Genomic DNA, 21,379 nt, shown 5'->3' with positions numbered 1-21,379 from the left:
AACTAGGGCCTCTACTAGCCAGGGTCTGGGTTAACTAGGGCCTCTACTAGCCAGGGTCTGGGTTAACTAGGGCTATCACTAGCCAGGGTCTGGGTTAACTAGGGCTATAACTAGCCAGGGTCTGGGTTAACTAGGGCTATCACTAGTCAGGGTCTGGGTTAACTAGGGCTATCACTAGCCAGGGTCTGGGTTAACTAGGGCTATCACTAGCCAGGGTCTGGGTTAACTAGGGCTATCACTAGCTAGGGATGGTGTCAATATATCTTCGTCTTGGGAAACAGTGATGGAAATATTGTCGTTCGCTTTCATAATAATGTCCGTCGTTCAAAATGACGTTTAAAATCGGCTTTCACACCAAGACCAGCTTTGAAAACATTGACGTTATTTTAATTACTGGGAAATAACGTGTGTGTGTGTGTGTGTGTGTGTGTGTGTGTGTGTGTGTGTGTGTGTCCAGAGTCCATCTCATCAATCAGGTAATAAAAGCCTATGTACCATATTCATAGTATATATATATATATATATATATATATATATATATATATATATATATATATATATATATATATATATGTATGTTTTTTTTTGCGCGATATTCTTTTTTTTTTCAAAAAAAATAATTACAATATACCTCGTTTCCTCATCGTTCAATTAATGGCGTTATCACACGCGCTGCAATAATATTTACCACCAGCCATTGACGGGTCTGGGGGGAGGGGGGGCATCCCACACCCCCCAAACCAGGAGACCAACACCCCCCCACGATGGAGGCCCCCCCTACAGCGGCGCAGTGTTACCAACGGCGGGGTAAATCATTCGCGTAATGACAGCCAGGGTTCGCAATGTAATTTCAACTACCCCTTAGCTTCATTATCTCGAAATACAATATATATATATATATATATATATATATATATATATATATATATATATATATATATATATATATATATATATATATATATATATATATGGCGTCCTAGCTACGTCTCTTTGATGTATATCAACTGACTGTTATATTTCTCTCTTGTGTCTCCCCTGATGATGTGAACAGCCCCAACCCCAGCCACTGTAACAGCCCCAACCCTAGCCACTGTAACAGCCCCCCCACCCTAGCCACTGTAACAGCCCCACCCTAGCCACTGTAACAGCCCCACTCTCTGTGTAAACAATACTTCAAACCCATCCTGTTATGTTCAGCACCAGTTCCAATATTCTGCAGTGAATTCAATAAACCATTAATCATTAACACGATTAATTATCACGAAACACTACCTCGCTAATGCGGGAAACGGCGACCAAGGGGGGAATATATGAGAGAGAGAGAGAGAGAGAGAGAGAGAGAGAGAGAGAGAGAGAGAGAGAGAGAGAGAGAGAGAGAGAACGTGTTGCCTAATCTCTCGATTCTGGTCCCCCCCCCCCACAAACATGGCCGGCTATACCCGACCAGCAGCAGCCAACAAGACGTAATTAACACAAAAACAACAACAATAACAATAACAATAATAACCTATAATTAACCAGACGTAAATAAATGGCTGACGCCAGCCAGTGTTTACGTCTGGCGCACACACACACACACATACACACGTCACCATCAGGCAGCAATCAACATATTCATATATAATTAACTTGGTTAGGTTGACCAGCGTAGCTAACGCAGGAACCCTAGCTTCCCCCGCCCCCCCAAACCTACACCATGAAATATGTCCAATGTGTCCACGTGGAGTGAAGCGCGTGAATAATTTGCATATGATGTATGGCTATAAATAATGATGGCGTAAATAATTGACATATTATTGGCCAGCAGTTACTGCACTGTGTTGCTGCCAATCAACTCCCCAAAGCAACCCTATCGTTCAGTTGGCTTGATAAACCAACACTCTCCCCCCTCCCCACAACCCCATTCGGGTGGGGAGGAGAGATATACATAATCATAAGATCTATAACAATGTACAACACGGAGGTTGTTATAATCTATAGCCCAGTAGCCTCGTCATTACTATCCTCCCCTTCTCTCTCCCCCCTTCCGTCTTCTCTCTCCCTCCCTCATCTCCCCTCCTCCCCAACAACCTGTGGCGTGGTAGTCCATCTAACTCCCCAACCCACATCTCTTCTCCCCTCTTGTGCGCCCTACCCCAACACAATATCACCCTCCCAAACACACCCACACCCACAACCATCGAACTGGTAACCACCCCCATCTCCCCACACCCCCACCCCATCTCCCCACACCCCCTCCTACCCTCGCTCTTCCCCCATCCATCATCAGAAGTCCTCCCCCTATATATATATATCTTGCACCCGATATAAACAACATACCGCCATCTTACAACCAATTTATATTCACAAAACATACAGCAAAAAAACAAAGATCTCCGTGGGTAAATTGCATCATATATCAACACAAGAGCGTACGAACTTTATTATATAATAAAAAAGATTTGTTACATTGCACAAGTTATACACAATATAAAGTATGATATAAAAAAATATATATATATATATATATATATATATATATATATATATATATATATATATCTTTTTTCTTTTAAACTATTCGCCATTTCCCGCGTTAGCGAGGTAGCGTTAAGAACAGAGGACTGGGCCTTTTTTGGAATATCCTCACCTGGCCCCACTCTGTTCCTTCTTTTGGAAAAAAAAAAAAAAAAAAAAAAAAAAACGAGAGGGGAGGATTTCCAGCCCCCCGCTCCCTCCCTTTTAGTCGCCTTCTACGACACGCAGGGAATACGTGGGAAGTATTCTTAATCCCCTATCCCCAGGGATAATATATATATACATATATATATATATATATATATATATATATATATATATATATATATATATATATATATATATATATATAACAATAAACATTGCTACTACGAACACAATCTTCTTTTTCCCTTTCATAAACTTCTATTTCAATTTCAGTCCAGCCTTGATGTGGACTCCATGAGTGGAACCTCCAACGTATAAAATAAAATCTATATAATATAAATGTTATCAAAATGTCTATATTTTCGCAGAACATATAAAAAAAAAAACTAAATACCAAGATAAGACAATATATGATACAATCTAACCTCTATGTCCTCGTACGGAAGGGGTCATAACAGCATGACACCCACCACATCAGCTGACCGGGTTGATCAGCTGACCGGGTTGATCAGCTGACCGGGTGATCAGCTGACCGGGTTGATCAGCTGATCTGATGAACCAGCTGATGTTGTTTACACAGTGTTGCCATAGAGTGATGACGGGGGTGTTAACACATACCTCACTGACCTAATATCTCCCAAGCCTAATGCAAGTCTTTCTGTATGTGGTAACAATGTCAGTCACCCGTAACATGTGACGGTAACGGCTGTCACACACTGCGTAACAAGTAAGAGCGACAATGGTAGTGATCATGATTTAATGTTGGCGATGCTGTTGCTACTAAGGGAATAAAAGTTACCAAAGTGTGACGGCGTGACTAACTGGCGTGACGGTGTTACTAACTGGTGTGACGGTGTGACTAGTTACTGTGACGGTGTTGCGTAACAGCGTTACAAATAGGGTGGAGATGTGCTGTGCGTAGGTGAATGTGAATGTGTTATGAAAGGATATTAATGTGACGATCCATCTAAATGTGACGGTATTAAATGTGACGACGGAATTGCAAGCTACTGTGACGGTGTTACAAGAAAACGTAGTGCAGGAGACAGGAAAAAAAATATAAATAAACCCACCACGTTCCACCTACTGAGGGAAGAAAAAAATCATTTGTACAATTTTCTCCCTCATCTCCCTTGTCCAGACCCCATTCACACCCTCTCCTCTCTCACACACTCTCTTTCTCCCCGTCTCTCACATTCTCCTACTCTCACCCACTTCTCTCCCAAGGAGGGAGGGAGGGAGGGAGGGAGCAGCCTGCCCCCTGCCCTCACAAACACTCACAAGGCCTCATAAAGTTCCACAAGTGTCACTGGGGAGACAAGGGGAAAAAATATTTAGGTTGTGGGGAGGAGAGGCCACCGGGGGAGACCCAGTGAGGTCTTTGTGTTATATAAATATATATATACGTGTGGCGCTCCCAACCTGCCTGCTGCTCCCTCCCTCCCTACCTGAATTTAGCCCCATCATAATTCACAGCCCCATCCCCACTTGTATAGTCCCATCACCACTCATAGTCCCATCACCTCTCACGGTCCCATCCCCACTTATATAGTCCCATCACCACTCATAGTCCCATCACCTCGCACGGTCCCATCCCCACTTATATAGTCCCATCACCACTCATAGTCCCATCACCTCGCACGGTCCCATCCCCACTTATATAGTCCCATCACCACTCATAGTCCCATCACCTCTCACGGTCCCATCCCCACTTATATAGTCCCATCACCACTCATAGTCCCATCACCTCTCACGGTCCCATCACCTACTAACAGTCCCATCACTCTTCACTGTCCCATCACACCTCACAGTCCCATCACTCCCTCGCTGTCCCATTCTTCCTCACGCCATCCCATCACCTCTCTTCCATCCCACACACCATCCCTAACTCCCTTCCTGTGCCTCCCCACATTCCTGGGGGATCCCCCCCTCCCCCTCACTCCCCAACCATCCCCAGCCACAAGCTACTTCAGCCCCCCCCCCCTTCCCCCAGGACACTTGGGGGGCCTAGATAGACCTAGCATCATGGTCCCCCCCCCCCAGACTAAACATGACTCTGGGGGCCATTGCCTAAGCCATGACTAGCCTCCCCCCCCGGCCATGACTAGCCTCCCCCCCGGCCATGACTAGCCTCCCCCCCCGGCCATGACTAGCCTCACCCCGGCCATGTCTAGCCTCACCCCGGCCATGTCTAGCCTCACCCCGGCCATGACTAGCCTCACCCCGGCCATGTCTAGCCTCACCCCCCCGGCCATGACTAGCCTCACCCCGGCCATGTCTAGCCTCACCCCGGCCATGGCTAGCCTCATCCCGGCCATGTCTAGCCTCACCCCCCCGGCCATGACTAGCCTCACCCCCGGCCATGTCTAGCCTCACCCCGGCCATGACTAGCCTCCCCCCCGGCCATGACTAGCCTCACCCCCCCGGCCATGACTAGCCTCACCCCGGCCATGTCTAGCCTCACCCCGGCCATGACTAGCCTCCCCCCCGGCCATGACTAGCCTCACCCCCCCGGCCATGACTAGCCTCACCCCCGGCCATGTCTAGCCTCACCCCCCCGGCCATGACTAGCCTCACCCCGGCCATGACTAGCCTCCCCCCCCGGCCATGACTTGCCTCCCCCCCCCCCCGGCCATGACTAGCCTCACCCCGGCCATGACTAGCCTCACCCCGGCCATGACTAGCCTCCCCCCCCGGCCATGTCTAGCCTCACCCCGGCCATGACTAGCCTCACCCTGGCCATGTCTAGCCTCACCCTGGCCATGTCTAGCCTCACCCCGGCCATGACTAGCCTCACCCCGGCCATGACTAGCCTCCCCCCCCGGCCATGACTTGCCTCCCCCCCCGGCCATGACTAGCCTCCCCCCCCGGGCCATGACTAGCCTCCCCCCCCGGCCATGAACACTCCCCCCCCCCCCCCCCGGGTAATAGCGGTAAACAATTATTTTCTTGCTCACATCTTTACCAATATACATAATTTTTGTCCTTCCCTTTCGTTCCTTTCCTTTTTATTTCCGTGCCTATATTTTTCCCCCAAAACATTTTTACCGTTTTCTTTGTTATATCTATATTTCATCATATTTTTTCCCTCCGTTTTGTAAAAACTTTCTCTTTGACATCCAACTCTTTCGATTATTTCTTTCATTTTCCATTTCCTGTCCTGAAAACATGAACAAGTCAAAAATCTGAAACAATTTTCTCCTTTCTCGTTCCTATTCTCTACGCTCTAGGGGGAAAAAATACGTTTTCTGATGTATTTTGGAGAAAACACAATTTTCCACTCTTTTCATGACGTCAGGGATCTTACGAGTTCCTTGATTGGATGACATCTGTTGACGTGACGTGACGTCGCGCTCCTCCGAGTCCCTGAATGGATGACATCTGTTGACGTAATGTGATGAGCAGTGATTGGATGCTTTGTCTATGACGGAACATGAAACTGCACTCCTGATTGGCCAATAGTTATAACCATATAATTCACAACTGAGATAACTACACACACACATTTATATATATATATATATATATATATATATATATATATATATATATATATATATATATATATATATATATATTTTTTTTTTTTTTTATACTTTGTCGCTGTTTCCCGCGTTTGCGAGGTAGCGCAAGGAAACAGACGAAAGAAATTCCCCAACCCCCCCCATACACATGTACATACACACGTCCACACACACAAATATACATACCTACACAGCTTTCCATGGTTTACCCCGGACGCTTCACATGCCTTGATTCAATCCACTGACAGCACGTCAACCCCTGTATACCACATCGCTCCAATTCACTCTATTCCTTGCCCTCCTTTCACCCTCCTGCATGTTCAGGCCCCGATCACACAAAATCTTTTTCACTCCATCTTTCCACCTCCAATTTGGTCTCCCTCTTCTCCTCGTTCCCTCCACCTCCGACACATATATCCTCTTGGTCAATCTTTCCTCACTCATTCTCTCCATGTGCCCAAACCATTTTAAAACACCCTCTTCTGCTCTCTCAACCACGCTCTTTTTATTTCCACACATCTCTCTTACCCTTACGTTACTTACTCGATCAAACCACCTCACACCACACATTGTCCTCAAACATCTCATTTCCAGCACATCCATCCTCCTGCGCACAACTCTATCCATAGCCCACGCCTCGCAACCATACAACATTGTTGGAACTACTATTCCTTCAAACATACCCATTTTTGCTTTCCGGGATAATGTTCTCGACTTCCACACATTTTTCAAGGCTCCCAAAATTTTCGCCCCCTCCCCCACCCTATGATCCACTTCCGCTTCCATGGTTCCATCCGCTGACAGATCCACTCCCAGATATCTAAAACACTTCACTTCCTCCAGTTTTTCACCATTCAAACTCACCTCCCAATTGACTTGACCCTCAACCCTACTGTACCTAATAACCTTGCTCTTATTCACATTTACTCTTAACTTTCTTCTTCCACACACTTTACCAAACTCCGTCACCAGCTTCTGCAGTTTCTCACATGAATCCGCCACCAGCGCTGTATCATCAGTGAACAACAACTGACTCACTTCCCAAGCTCTCTCATCCCCAACAGACTTCATACTTGCCCCTCTTTCCAAGACTCTTGCATTTACCTCCCTAACAACTCCATCCATAAACAAATTAAACAACCATGGAGACATCACACACCCCTGCCGCAAACCTACATTCACTGAGAACCAATCACTTTCCTCTCTTCCTACACGTACACATGCCTTACATCCTCGATAAAAACTTTTCACTGCTTCTAACAACTTGCCTCCCACACCATATATTCTTAATACCTTCCACAGAGCATCTCTATCAACTCTATCATATGCCTTCTCCAGATCCATAAATGCTACATACAAATATATATATATATATATATATATATATATATATATATATATATATATATATATATATATATATCAAAGGCAAGATTATATAACGTGCAAAAAGCGTTGTCACTTGGGTCAATATGGCCATATGTTATGATGACGTCATGCAACGTGACGCACGAACGTCACATAACATCACGTGAGTCACCCTCAGAAACAGCGTGACGTCACACAGCTCTGGGCATGGCTGACTGGCCGGACAACACCCACCCCCCCCCCTCCCCCTCCCCCCTTACACAACTCTTAGGCTGGGGGGAAAGCGCTGGGGGTGGGGGGGAGGGGGAGGGGTTGGTGACAAGCAAGAAAACGGGGGGGGGGGGGGGGAGGGTTTGAAATAACTGTTACAAGCGTCTGTCTCCCACCATAAATAACTCGTTACACTCATCAACACGTCATAACACCCACCCACACACCCACCACTACAAAGTAAACGTTACATGAGCAATTAACAAAAATAACCAGGCGTAATGTCCACCAGGTTGTGAACTATTATGGTTGGTTATATGACATGGTGGGGGGGAAGGACCGGGGGGGGGGCTTGGCTAGGGGGTGGCAAGAAGTACAGTTTATATCTGTACTATGTGTACATGTATGTACTGTACATGTGTGTGTGTGTGTGTGTGTGTGTGTGTGTGTGTGTGTGTGTGTGTGTGTGTGTGTGTGTAACATATATGTTGTCATCAATACACATCTGAGTTACGAAAGAGCTTAACAAATACTGTGTCAAGATGTGAAGGAAGGGGAAAAAAGCTATTGATCGCACTGAAGGAAGAAAAAAAAGAAAGAAGTCATTACGATATATGGGGGGCGACGGTCTTACCTGTTTATGCATCTCCACATTAAGGCCATATGACATCTCGTAATACTGGAAAGAAAAGAGAAACAAGTATCAGACACATATGATTATCATGTAACATGTATTACATATACGACTCCTACATAACATGCATCAAACACATGTGTATCTTACATGACATGTAAAACATATATGACTTATATAACATGTTACATATATGATACTTACATAACATGTATCAAACACATGTGTATCTTACATAACATGTAAAACACATATGACTCTTATATAACATGTTACATATATGACACTTATATAACATGTATCACACACATGTGTATCTTACATAACATGTAAAACACATATGACTCATAGCATGTCACATATATGACACTTATATAACATGTATCAAATACATATGTATCTTACATATGTAAAACACATATGACTCCTATGTAACATGTATAGGACTCCTATATATACATGTGTCAGACATGTCTCCTATAATATGTATTACACATTATGACCTCCTACATAATAGTATCAGACACATATATATAACATATACCAGACATATATGTCTCCTATATTGACACATATGGCGCCTATGTTACATTATCGCGGTCACTCTGAGTGCGAGGGTTCGATCCTTATGAGCGACGGTGCGACCCCTGACCAAGACGGTACGACGGTACCACTAACCCTTGACCGCGACGGTATGAACTTTGACCTGACCCTCAAGTGGTCAGGTCAAAGGACACGACACCAGGAGTCGTGCAGGTCGTGCTCAAGGGTCGTACAGGTCGTATTCAAGGGTCGTGCAGGTCGTACTCAAGGGTCGTATAGGTCGTACTCGAGGGTCGTAAAAGGTCGTGCTCGAGTCGTAAAAGGTCGTGCTCAAGGGTCGTCCAGCTCGTGCTCAAGCTGTCGTATAGGTCGTGCTCAAGCGGTCGTCCAGGTCGTGCTCAAGCGGTCGTCCAGGTCGTGCTCAAGCGGTCGTCCAGGTCGTGCTCAAGCGGTCGTCTAGGTAGTGCTCAAGCGGTCGTCCAGGTCGTGCTCAAGCGGTCGTCCAGGTCGTGCTCAAGCGGTCGTGCAGGTCGTGCTCAAGCGGTCGTCCAGGTCGTGTTCAAGCGGTCGTCCAGGTCGTGCTCAAGCGGTCGTCTAGGTCGTGCTCAAGCGGTCGTCCAGGTCGTGCTCAAGCGGTCGTCCAGGTCGTGCTCAAGCGGTCGTCCAGGTCGTGCTCAAGCGGTCGTCTAGGTCGTGCTCAAGCGGTCGTCTAGGTCGTGCTCAAGCGGTCGTCCAGGTCGTGCTCAAGCGGTCGTCCAGGTCGTGCTCAAGCGGTCGTCCAGGTCGTGCTCAAGCGGTCGTCTAGGTCGTGCTCAAGCGGTCGTCCAGGTCGTGCTCAAGCGGTCGTCCAGGTCGTGCTCAAGCGGTCGTGCAGGTCGTGCTCAAGCGGTCGTCCAGGTCGTGCTCAAGCGGTCGTCCAGGTCGTGCTCAAGCGGTCGTCCAGGTCGTGCTCAAGCGGTCGTCCAGGTCGTGCTCAAGCGGTCGTCCAGGTCGTGCTCAAGCGGTCGTAAACCTCCAGGACTCAAGAAGCGGCCAGCGTTGCAAAGGTCAGAGTTCATCAGCTTGGCTTGCCTTTCATGACTCAACGATCTAATCATTGGCACCACTGACGCTGGAGCATGAGCCTTGGCCACACTGTCATCATACTTTGCATAATTACTCGACCCTAATTACCACATCGTTAAGGTGTAAACTGCTATGCAAACTACCCTTCGTTTAACTTACTAAAACTGTCTGTCGACCCCAAACTCGTGTGTGTGTGTGTGTGTGTGTGTGTGTGTGTGTGACACACAAACTGGCTATTGAACACTAAACGATGGTGACGTCACGTACCGAACTATCATTTGTGATTGTCACGGGTCCCTGGACTGCGCCCTGATTGGCTGACGTCGCCCAAGACGACACGAACCATCAGGTGTTGTATTCTAAGGTGTATACACACACACACACACACACACTACAGTATACAATACACTGTATTCTGACACGTGTGAATGTATATTGTTGTAGTTAATTGTAATTAAGTCTTAAGTAATTAGTGCAGTGCAGCCCCGGGTCACCCTGCCTGGTGGGGGGTCAGCGGCCCTCATCCAACCCAGCTTCACCTTCGTGTGGGTCGTGTCCAAAGTGAGGCCCACAACACGCAGGAAGAACGACGAGCAAGGATCCATGAGAGAGGTGAGTCACAGCTCACAACAACGGTTAGTCACAGCTCACGACAAACGTTAGTCACCAAACGTTAGTCGCAGCTCACGACAAACGTTAGTCACAGCTCATACTAAACGTTAGTCACAGCTCACACCAAACGTTAGTCACAGCTCACACCAAACATTAGTTACAGCTCACACCAAACGTTAGTCACAGCTCACGTCAAACGTTAGTCACAGCTCACGTCTAATGTTAGTCACAGCTCACGTTAAACGTTAGCTACAGCTCACGACAAACGTTAGTCACAGCTCATAACAAACGTTAGTCACAGCTCACGTCAAACGTTAGTCACAGCTCATAACAAACGTTAGTCACAGCTCACAACAAACAGTATATACCAATCTCAACATAATGCAGTTTCAAACGTGAGTAATGTTATTATTAAGTGGAATATTTCAAAATAAATGTTGTTGAGTTTGTAGTCCAGCATAATGCAGCGTTAGCCTACTGACTTAATTACTCCACAGTAATATAATAATAATCATCAAAGGTAGTATTTCTCATATATATATATATATATATATATATATATATATATATATATATATATATATATATATATATATATATATATACGTGTGTGTGTGTGTGTGTCTGTGTGTGAGTGTGTGTGTCTGTGTCTGTGTGTGTGTCTGTGTGTGAGTGTGTGTGTCTGTGTGTCTGTGTGTGTGTCTGTGTGTGAGTGAGTGTGTGTGTGTCTTTCTGTGTGTGTGTGTGTGTGTGTGTGTGTGTGTGTGTGTGTGTGTTACAACACAGGAGGGGAGGGAGGACTCACCATGACGTAGTGTCTCTGCATCTCCGACTTTTCTTGTACTAGTTTATCCGCCTCCAACTTAATACTGCAACAAAAAAAAAGACAATAACTATTAGTTCACACGACAGTGTATAATAATATATAACATATACTGTATTATATACAACACACACACACACACACACACACACACACACACCAGCACTAGAAGCTTCTGGAACCCCCTCCTTCCCCCTCCCTGCCCCCTTCTCCCCTCTTCCCTCTTCCCCCTCATTCCCTTCCCCTCTCCCCCAACTCCCCTTACTCCCCTCCGCCCCGGCCACGTTAATGGCAGGTATCACACGCGAGCGACCCCCGCAGTAGCGACCCCCGAGCTAACAATGTCTAACCCGGACAACCTTGCCAGCCAACAATACCGCGGGGAAACATTAGTTATTTGCATGGTGTAAAGATCCGCTTCCCCCAAATGACTGACAACCAATTTACGGAGCGGGGTCATGTACACGTATAAAAACTGGCCAATTTGCCCTAAGTGGGCGCGGATGAAATTGGGGGTCGTTTAGCCACCGCCGACAGAGGTGTCATTTAGTCCATTTTTTTTTTTTTGCTCCTGTTTGTGGTTAAGGTGAGCGGCTCGGCTGGTTCCCCCCTCCACACACACAAGTAATATAGATTTCCGCCATTGTATCCTGAATTCCGGAGGTTATTAATGTCCCGGACAACTTCACCCGGCGGAGGAACCCTGTGGGGGTCGGGGAGGACTGAGTTGCGCGGCGTCATGCGCGCGTGATTCCTCCGCGCTCGCCCCGCTTGGCGGGAATATATACACTCAACGACCATTACTCACTTTTACTGGCTTTATTGCTATAATTAGGATCGTTATTTTCTTGTCGTCCACAAGTATAGAAATGAATATAAATATACCAAGAGAGAAAATATATAAAGGACTTGCACAGAGGAACAGGAAAGAAGTTATAATAAACTCGTCTGAACTTTCCCCCAAGAGCGACGCCATAAGACTCGTACATGATTACGTACACTCATAAAATAAAAAATGGAGGGTCTGGCCGGCTACCGAATATGCACTCACAACATAATTCCCCACTAGTGAGAGAGAGAGAGAGGAGAAGGACTGCAATGTTAGGAGGGAGTCATGAGGCTATGAGTGCAAAAACATGAAGGGAATAACAATGAGGGTTCGACTCCCACCCCGCCTCACTGTGAGTGTGTGAGGTTAAAGAAAACGTGAGCCAGGTAAAGTGGAAGAGGAGAGTAGTCGACCCCCTCCCCTTCCACATCTGGCGGGAGGGGAAGGGGAGTGGAACCTGGCCTACGTCACCTGACCCCATCCCACTCACCCCCAGAGAATTCATGTTACTCCCTCCTCAGTGGTGTCACGTTACACCAATATTTCTTCAGTGGTGTCAAGTGACACTTGAGCTAGCCAACCCACCTCGGCTGCGGTGTGGTGACAACACCACAAGACACCTCTCCCCCTCCTCCCCCTCCCCTCCCCTCCCTCCCCACACACACACCCCATACAGGAGCAGCTGGTCAACACATCCTGTGTGCGGTAGCCTTACTGTACCGTTGACGGTACTGCCGGGCGTCTGCCCCGTCCACTGACGGTACATTGCTGTACCCCAGACCTGTGCGTCAGAAACAAACCCTCCCCCCCTTCCCCCCATCCCCTAAAAGCACCCACGGCCCATGAAGTCCAAAAAAAAGGGCCATATGACCATATCACTGCCTGGAATAGCAGGGAGGTGCGTCCATATGATCCTCCAGTGCATTGTCTATCATTTCATCCAGGTGCGTCCGGGTCATCCTCCACTGCACAGTCCCTATTTCATCCAGGTGCGACCATATAATCCTTCAGGCGAGGAGTGGGGCCGGGTAAGGGGTAGGCTAGGAGGAAAACTACACACACACACACACACACACACACACACACACACTGGTGATCACAAGTGAGTTTGATAACCTTATCTGGTAGACTCAACCCCCAATACTGCCCCCCCCCCCTACAGTACCAGCCACCCCCTCCACCTTATCTCCCCCTGCCTTGTTATCTCACCACAAGCCTTCGTTTCTCCTCCCTCTTATCTCCCCCCTGTTACCACCCCAGGAGCAGTCTCCCCTTTCCCCTCCCGAGTTACCACCCCAGCACCAGTCTCCCCTTTCCCCTCCCCAGTTACCACCCCAGGAGCAGTCTCCCCTGTCCCCTCCCCTGTTACCACCCCAGGAGCAGTCTCCCCTTGTCTCCCCTCCCCAGTTACCACCCCAGCACCAGTCTCCCCCTACCCATTACCACTCCATTGACGGCCTCCCTCCCCCATCTCCTGTTCACCATCACCTACAATCCCCCTTCCCTTCCCCTCCCCCACATGGTGAGTCACATCCCTCACCCCCCTCCCCCCAGTACTGTATCCGCCCACCACAAATACATCACCACCATCAAAAAAAAAATATATATATACATCATAAATGTATAAATCTATTTGGAGCGCCGCGCTCGCTCCCCCCCACCCCCACAACCCCCCCCCCACAACCCATCAACCTTAACAATCATTAACAGAACCATCTCTCACTTAACAATCATTACCACAACCATCTCTCACTTAACAATCATTACCACAACCATCTCTCACTTAACAATCATTACCAGAACCATCTCTCACTTAACAATCATTACCACAACCATCTCTCACTTAACAATCATTACCAGAACCATCTCTCACTTAACAATCATTACCAGAACCATCTCTCACTTAACAATCATTACCACAACCACCTCTCACTTAACAATCATTAACAGAACCATCTCTCACTTAACAATCATTACCACAACCATCTCTCACTTAACAATCATTAACAGAACCATCTCTCACTTAACAACCATTACCACAACCATCTCTCACTTAACAATCATTACCACAACCACCTCTCACTTAACAATCATTACCACAACCATCTCTCACTTAACAACCATTACCACAACCACCTCTCACTTAACAATCATTACCACAACCATCTCTCACTTAACAATCATTACCACAACCACCTCTCACTTAACAACCATTACCACAACCACCTCTCACTTAACAACCATTACCACAACCACCTCTCACTTAACAATCATTACCACAACCACCTCTCACTTAACAACCATTACCACAACCATCTCTCACTTAACAATCATTACCACAACCATCTCTCACTTAACAACCATTACCACAACCATCTCTCACTTAACAACCATTACCACAACTATCTCTCACTTAACAACCATTACCACAACCATCTCTCACTTAACAATCATTACCAGAACCATCTCTCACTTAACAATCATTACCACAACCATCTCTCACTTAACAATCATTACCAGAACCATCTCTCACTTAACAATCATTACCACAACCACCTCTCACTTAACAATCATTACCACAACCACCTCTCACTTAACAATCATTACCAGAACCATCTCTCACTTAACAACCATTACCACAACCACCTCTCACTTAACAATCATTACCACAACCACCTCTCACTTAACAATCATTACCAGAACCATCTCTCACTTAACAATCATTACCACAACCATCTCTCACTTAACAACCATTACCACAACCACCTCTCACTTAACAACCATTACCACAACCATCTCTCACTTAACAACCATTACCACAACCATCTCTCACTTAACAACCATTACCACAACCATCTCTCACTTAACAATCATTACCACAACCACCTCTCACTTAACAACCATTACCACAACCATCTCTCACTTAACAACCATTACCACAACCATCTCTCACTTAACAACCATTACCACAACCATCTCTCACTTAACAACCATTACCACAACCACCTCTCACTTAACAACCATTACCACAACCATCTCTCACTTAACAATCATTACCACAACCACCTCTCACTTAACAATCATTACCACAACCACCTCTCACTTAACAACCATTACCACAACCATCTCTCACTTAACAATCATTACCACAACCATCTCTCACTTAACAATCATTACCAGAACCATCTCTCACTTAACAACCATTACCACAACCACCTCTCACTTAACAACCATTACCACAACCATCTCTCACTTAACAATCATTAACAGAACCATCTCTCACTTAACAATCATTACCAGAACCATCTCTCACTTAACAATCATTACCACAACCATCTCTCACTTAACAATCATTACCAGAACCACCTCTCACTTAACAATCATTACCACAACCATCTCTCACTTAACAACCATTACCACAACCATCTCTCACTTAACAATCATTACCACAACCATCTCTCACTTAACAATCATTACCACAACCATCTCTCACTTAACAATCATTACCAGAACCACCTCTCACTTAACAATCATTACCAGAACCATCTCTCACTTAACAATCATTACCAGAACCATCTCTCACTTAACAATCATTACCAGAACCATCTCTCACTTAACAATCATTACCAGAACCATCTCTCACTTAACAATCATTACCAGAACCATCTCTCACTTAACAATCATTAACAGAACCATCTCTCACTTAACAATCATTACCAGAACCATCTCTCACTTAACAATCATTACCAGAACCATCTCTCACTTAACAATCATTACCAGAACCATCTCTCACTTAACAATCATTACCACAACCATCTCTCACTTAACAATCATTACCAGAACCATCTCTCACTTAACAATCATTACCAGAACCATCTCTCACTTAACAATCATTACCAGAACCATCTCTCACTTAACAATCATTACCAGAACCATCTCTCACTTAACAATCATTACCAGAACCATCTCTCACTTAACAATCATTACCAGAACCATCTCTCACTTAACAATCATTACCAGAACCATCTCTCACTTAACAATCATTACCAGAACCATCTCTCACTTAACAATCATTACCAGAACCATCTCTCACTTAACAATCATTACCAGAACCATCTCTCACTTAACAATCATTACCAGAACCATCTCTCACTTAACAATCATTAACAGAACCATCTCTCACTTAACAATCATTACCAGAACCATCTCTCACTTAACAATCATTAACAGAACCATCTCTCACTTAACAATCATTACCAGAACCATCTCTCACTTAACAACCATTACCAGAACCACCTCTCACTTAACAATCATTACCAGAACCACCTCTCACTTAACAATCATTACCACAACCATCTCTCACTTAACAATCATTACCACAACCATCTCTCACTTAACAATCATTACCACAACCATCTCTCACTTAACAACCATTACCACAACCATCTCTCACTTAACAATCATTACCAGAACCATCTCTCACTTAACAACCATTACCACAACCATCTCTCACTTAACAATCATTACCACAACCACCTCTCACTTAACAATCATTACCAGAACCATCTCTCACTTAACAATCATTACCACAACCACCTCTCACTTAACAATCATTAACAGAACCATCTCTCACTTAACAACCATTACCACAACCATCTCTCACTTAACAATCATTACCACAACCATCCTCTCACTTAACAATCATTACCAGAACCATCTCTCACTTAACAATCATTACCAGAACCATCTCTCACTTAACAACCATTACCACAACCATCTCTCACTTAACAACCATTACCACAACCATCTCTCACTTAACAATCATTACCACAACCACCTCTCACTTAACAATCATTACCAGAACCATCTCTCACTTAACAACCATTACCACAACCATCTCTCACTTAACAATCATTACCACAACCACCTCTCACTTAACAACCATTACCACAACCATCTCTCACTTAACAACCATTACCACAACCATCTCTCACTTAACAATCATTACCAGAACCATCTCTCACTTAACAACCATTACCACAACCATCTCTCACTTAACAATCATTACCAGAACCATCTCTCACTTAACAACCATTACCACAACCATCTCTCACTTAACAACCATTACCACAACCATCTCTCACTTAACAATCATTACCAGAACCATCTCTCACTTAACAACCATTACCACAACCATCTCTCACTTAACAATCATTAACAGAACCATCTCTCACTTAACAATCATTACCACAACCACCTCTCACTTAACAATCATTACCACAATCATCTCTCACTTAACAACCATTACCACAACCATCTCTCACTTAACAATCATTACCACAACCATCTCTCACTTAACAATCATTACCACAACCACCTCTCACTTAACAACCATTACCACAACCATCTCTCACTTAAGAAATCATGAAATAACTGAAAATCACGGCAATTTCAATCCCCATCTTTGATAACAACCTCAATTAATTATTCCCACAACAACAACAATATATAATTACAATACACAATTACAATACACAAGCGCTAAATAATTATCATAACCCACAAAACATCTTAGTTATTCCATATATAAAAATAGATAAAAAAAAAGAATAGATAAATTCTACCAAGCGAAACCCCAGAGATGACCTGGAACCAACACACAAACAAGACATCCAAACGACCATTGACCCGCCCTTGTCCTGGCCATTGTGAGCATAGCATTGTCTGAGGCCCAAGTCTTCGGCCCAGGGTAAACTATGCCATAAAGGTTCTTTGTTGTCTGAATAACCCACAAGTATGACCTCAGTGGTGGTGGTGGGGGGGGGGGGGGGGTAGACTGTCGTCTCCCCCCCCCCCCCTCTGCTAATATTACGGTGGAAGCATAGAAAACCCGAAATAGAAAACGGAGTACCGGTTCCGCCTGCGGGGGAAATTACCCCGCCCCGACACCCCCCCCCCAGCCCCGGGGGGAGGAGGAAAAAAATATCTATCAAGCAATCGGGTACTCTCTCTATCTATCTATCCATCTCTCTCTCTCTCTCTCTCTCTCTCTCTCTCTCTCTCTCTCTCTCTCTCTCTCTCTCTAACACACACACACAAACACATAACACACACACACACACACACACACACGCAGTCCGATGCGATTCGTAGACTGGATCCACCCGTGATCCACCCGTGATCCACCAGTGATCCACCAGTGATCCACCCGTGATCCACCAGTGATCCACCCGTGATCCACCAGTGATCCACCCGTGATCCACCAGTGATCCACCCGTGATCCACCCGTGATCCACCCGTGATCCACCCGTGATCCACCCGTGATCCACCAGTGATCCACCAGTGATCCACCAGTGATCCACCCGTGATCCACCCGTGATCCACCAGTGATCCACCCGTGATCCACCCGTGATCCACCAGTGATCCACCCGTGATCCACCAGTGATCCACCCGGCGTGTTGGCAGATCTGTTCATTAGAAGCGGGGGATCCACACCCGTATGTTACCCTGAGCCACAATGATTATGGACAAAGGCAAACCCCCCACCAACCCCACCAACCCCCCCAACCCCCCACCCCCCGCCTGGAAGGAGGTGGGGGGGACGGGAATACTGGCTCTACTACCAACCCCGCGCCCCCACCCCACCCCCACCCCACCCTCAACCTCCTGAAGAAGGGGGGGGGGGGTGCTCGCTCGCCGAAGACCTCCTCCTCCTCCAGCAGGAGCCCCGCGCCCTGGCGAACAGCAGCTCCTCCTTCCTCCTTGAAGTGAGTGACCCAGACTCGTCTGTTGGGGGGAGGGTCTGACCTCACATGAGGCACAGGGGGGGGGGAGGTTATCTCCCCTGGAGGATCTTATCTCCCCTGGAGGATTTGTATCTCTCCTCCACGGAATTTTTTTCTCTAATCTGCAGCATAGTGAGGCCACGTAGTGATGCAGCATAGTGAGGCCACGTGGTGAGGCAGCATAGTGAGGCCACGTGGTGAGGCAGCATAGTGAGGCCACGTGGTGATGCAGCATAGTGAGGCCACGTGGTGATGCAGCATAGTGAGGCCACGTAGTGATGCAGCATAGTGAGGCCACGTGGTGATGCAGCATAGTGAGGCCACGTGGTGATGCAGCATAGTGAGGCCACGTGGTGATGCAGCATAGTGAGGCCACGTGGTGATGCAGCATAGTGAGGCCACGTGGTGATGCAGCATAGTGAGGCCACGTGGTGATGCAGCATAGTGAGGCCACGTGGTGATGCAGCATAGTGAGGCCACGTGGTGAGGCAGCATAGTCAGGCCACGTGGTGATGCAGCATAGTGAGGCCACGTGGTGAGGCAGCATAGTCAGGCCACGTGGTGATGCAGCATAGTGAGGCCACGTGGTGATGCAGCATAGTGAGGCCACGTGGTGATGCAGCATAGTGAGGCCATGTGGTGATGCAGCATAGTGAGGCCACGTGGTGATGCAGCATAGTGAGGCCACGTGGTGAGGCAGCATTGTGAGGCCACGTGGTGAGGCAGCATAGTGAGGCCACGTGGTGATGCAGCATAGTGAGGCCACGTGGTGATGCAGCATAGTGAGGCCACGTGGTGAGGCAGCATAGTGAGGCCACGTAGTGATGCAGCATAGTGAGGCCACGTGGTGAGGCAGCATAGTGAGGCCACTTGGTGATGCAGCATAGTGAGGCCACGTAGTGGGGCAGCATAGTAAGGTCACGTGGTGAGGCAGGATAGTGAGATCACGTGGAGGCAGCATAGAGGCCACGTGATAAAGTAGTAGAGTCAGGCCACGAGGTGGAACAATGCTGTGTCACGTGGTGAGGTAGCAAAGTAAAGCCACGTGGTGAGGAAACATGAGGCCATGGGAAACACAGCAGTGAGGTGATGTGGTGAGGCAGCATAGTGAGGCCACGTGATGAGGAAGTATAGTGAGGCCACGTGGTGAAGCAGCATAAGTGAGGCTACATGAAGACAGCATAGTGAGACCACGTGGAGGAGGTATAGTAAGGCCACGTGGTGAAGCGAGGCGGTGAAATCACGTGATGGAGGTGGGGTAGGGAGGCCACGTGGTGAAACGTGGTTGTGAAGCCACGTGGTGGAGCGGGGGTAGTGGGGCCACGTGGTTGAAACGTGGTTGTGAAGCCACGTGGTGGAGCGGGGGTAGTGGGACCACGTGTGGTGTGGTGTGGGCAGGAGGCAGGTCCACACTCAACGTGGGGCCTCAACCTCCACCTTTGGAAGGTGGTGTTGGTGTTGGAGGTGGTGTTGGTGTTGGTGTTGGAGGTGGTGTTGGAGATGGTGGTGGAGGTGGTGTAGTGTGGTGTGGTCAGATGTGGTGGTGTGGTGGGGGTGTGGATGTGGTTGGCCACCTTGTCAACAGGCTCATATCGTCCCACAAGATAAACTCTCTCTCTCTCTCTCTCTCTCTCTCTCTCTCTCTCTCTCTCTCTCTCTCTCTCTCTCAAGCTCGGACTTCCAGATGCTCGTCAGAGCTGTGAGATGAGGGGGGGGGGGTGAGGAGGGGGAGGGGGTGAGGAGGGGGGGAGGGGGGGGGTGAACACCCACCCTGGCGGTCATGCGTGACACTACTGGCTCCCAGTGAAGAACCATCAACAGGTTTTCACTGTATGTATTTACCCGTAAGACATCAGTTATTTCTTAATAAACTTGTTAATTATCCGGACTTTTTTATTTTATTTTATTTATCTTCTTTATTACAAAATTCTCACTCGCTATCGGCTCTTGTGTTGCTGTCAGCGTGTCTGCTGTTTGCGTATGATGCCGTAAGCTGAAGCGGTCGTGACGGTTATGCTCCTTCGGGGCCCACATGACTGACACCTGGGTCAACTACCGTCGTGCTCGGTGAGTGGCCGGCCAGCTCAGACCACCACGGGGCATGGCCGGGAATAAATACCACCGTGACGACCACAATCACCAACCGTGAATAAGCATAAATGAAATCCACGGCCCCTGAACGAGGATAATCACAGGGTACGCCCCTGAACGAGGATAACCCCAGCTCGAAGTCCCTGAATGACGATAACCTCTAGCTGCCGCCCCTGAACAAGGATAACCGTAGCTCACCACTTCCTTACCACCATAAGGAATAATCCA

At 47.0% G+C, this 21,379-nt stretch overlaps 1 protein-coding gene across 15 annotated transcripts in view; it reads right to left on the bottom strand.

The window, feature by feature from the left end:
* LOC139749597 (transducin-like enhancer protein 4) overlaps nt 1-21,379 on the bottom strand; it is a 169,403-nt gene that overhangs the window by 106,377 nt on the left and 41,647 nt on the right. For all 15 annotated transcript variants that reach the window (XR_011712996.1, XM_071663694.1, XM_071663695.1 and 12 more), the window contains exons 3-4: nt 11,429-11,492; nt 8,404-8,448 (exon numbers count right to left, since the gene is read on the bottom strand). Coding sequence is in view for 14 of the 15 variants with exons in the window: in XM_071663694.1 (XP_071519795.1) it covers nt 8,404-8,448; nt 11,429-11,492 (109 nt within the window). In the remaining variant the exon portion in view is untranslated. The remainder of the gene's footprint in view (nt 1-8,403; nt 8,449-11,428; nt 11,493-21,379) is intronic.

The sequence above is a fragment of the Panulirus ornatus genome, chromosome 7 (genome assembly GCF_036320965.1).
Source record: "Panulirus ornatus isolate Po-2019 chromosome 7, ASM3632096v1, whole genome shotgun sequence".
NCBI lineage: Eukaryota > Metazoa > Arthropoda > Malacostraca > Decapoda > Palinuridae > Panulirus > Panulirus ornatus.
Note: the sequence above shows the minus strand (reverse complement) of the source record. Positions and strands in the feature narration are given on the sequence as shown.